The 1,709-nt window shown below is 35.7% G+C and overlaps 1 protein-coding gene across 1 annotated transcript in view; it reads right to left on the reverse strand.

The window, feature by feature from the left end:
- Positions 1-831: 831 nt before the first annotated feature.
- The window catches only part of LOC128636662 (uncharacterized), a 30,830-nt gene continuing 29,952 nt past the window's right edge, over positions 832-1,709 (reverse strand). Inside the window, exon 8 of the mRNA XM_053689654.1 lies at positions 832-1,709. This exon is cut by the window's right edge and continues 70 nt beyond it. Within this exon, the coding sequence (XP_053545629.1) occupies positions 857-1,709 (853 nt within the window). The 3' untranslated portion in view covers positions 832-856.

A 1,709-nucleotide genomic window follows, 5' to 3' on the forward strand; every position in this document is an offset into this window, starting at 1 on the left:
TATTGTTGGCAAATTTTTTGTTTGTCCTGCGTGACAGTAATTTTGTTGAGATTATATTATGTTGTCTTGTTTGGAATGGCTATATCCAATAAAAATTTTTAAAAAAAAAAGCAAATATAAGTAAAATACATATATTTTAAACTTTATATTAATACATAAAGCGCCAAACCATAGCGGAGAGTGTCTTGAATAATGAAAACATACTTACTGAAAGACACCCATCCACATATAGCAGATAGCCAAACCAGTACTGAAACAGTATCAGTAGAGGTAATATAATATGAGAGTATATCGTCGATCTGAAGAGGGAGGTAGGAGATGAATCCCTACGACCGATAACAGAGAACCCTTAAGAAGATTTCCCGCGGGGGAAACCATAAAAATCAAAAAGGCGATAATCTCTTCACATCCCTCTGACAAACACTGTACTCTGAGAGGGATTGGGCTTCAGAATGCTTAGAAGCACTTATCACAGAAGAAATCATAAAAATCAAGCACAAACTTACTTCACCACCTCCATAGGAGGCAAAGTTTGTAAAAACTGAATTGTGGGTGTGGTGAGGGGTGTATTTATAGGCATTTTGGAGGTTTGGGAAACTTTGCCCCTCCTGGTAGGATTGTATATCCCATACGTCACTAGCTCATGGACTCTTGCCAATTACATGAAAGAAATCAGAATAAAAAAATAAAAAAAAAATGGGTTTATTGTCCCTGTAAAACATTTTCCACATTTAGGACATGAGAATGGTTTCTCCCCTATGTAAATCTTCTAATGAATTACCCAGTAAGCTTTCTGAAAAAAAAAATCCATTATTCTTGACAAGCAAATGGCTTCTTTAAGTGAATCGTTTCATGTTTAATCAGGACAAGCAAATTTTCTAATATGACAAAGTTGATGATTATTAAGCTGGTAATTCCATCTAAAACATTTCCCACACTCAGGGCAAACAAATGGATTCTCTCCTGTATGAAGCCTTTGGTGTCTTAAAAGCTTTGCCTTTTCAGAGAATCTATTTCCACATTCTGAGCAAACAAACTCCTTTTCTCCTGTGTGAACCTTCTGATGTCTAATAAGCATTGTCTTTCGTATAAATCCCTTGTTGCATTCAGCACATGTAAAAGGTTTCTCTCCAGTATGTATCATAATATGCTGTTTAAGCATAGCCAGTTGTCTAAAACACATTTTGCATTCAAGACATGTAAAAGGCTTCTCTCCAGTATGTATCATAATATGACTTTTAAGCATAGCCGGTTGGCTAAAACACATTTTGCATTCAGGACATTCAAATGGTTTCTCTCCTGTATGAATCCTCTGGTGGCTTATAAGAGCTGATTTACAGTTAAAACGTTTGCTACATTCAGAACAAGATACATTATTCGCTACTTTGTGAATTGCCTGGTGTTTAACAAGGTCTGATTTGCAATTAAAATATTCCGGACAGTCTGAACAGTTATACTGTCTGTTTTTGGCATGCGTTAGTTTGTGAGACAAATAAAGTGATTTATCAGTAAAACATTCATCACAAGCTCGGCACTTATGCACCGTTGCAGATATCTTTTTATTAATTTCCTTTGCTAGAGCCGTTTTCTGGAAACACCCCTTATTGGTCATATTTTCTGTTCTCGCATTCTCAAAGTTCATAACCTTTGGAGCATTATTTATGTTAATGTTACTTGTGTCTTGACTATGCTTGAGAAAACGGATGTCT

Source organism: Bombina bombina, chromosome 7, assembly GCF_027579735.1.
Source record: "Bombina bombina isolate aBomBom1 chromosome 7, aBomBom1.pri, whole genome shotgun sequence".
Classification (NCBI taxonomy): Eukaryota; Metazoa; Chordata; class Amphibia; order Anura; family Bombinatoridae; genus Bombina; species Bombina bombina.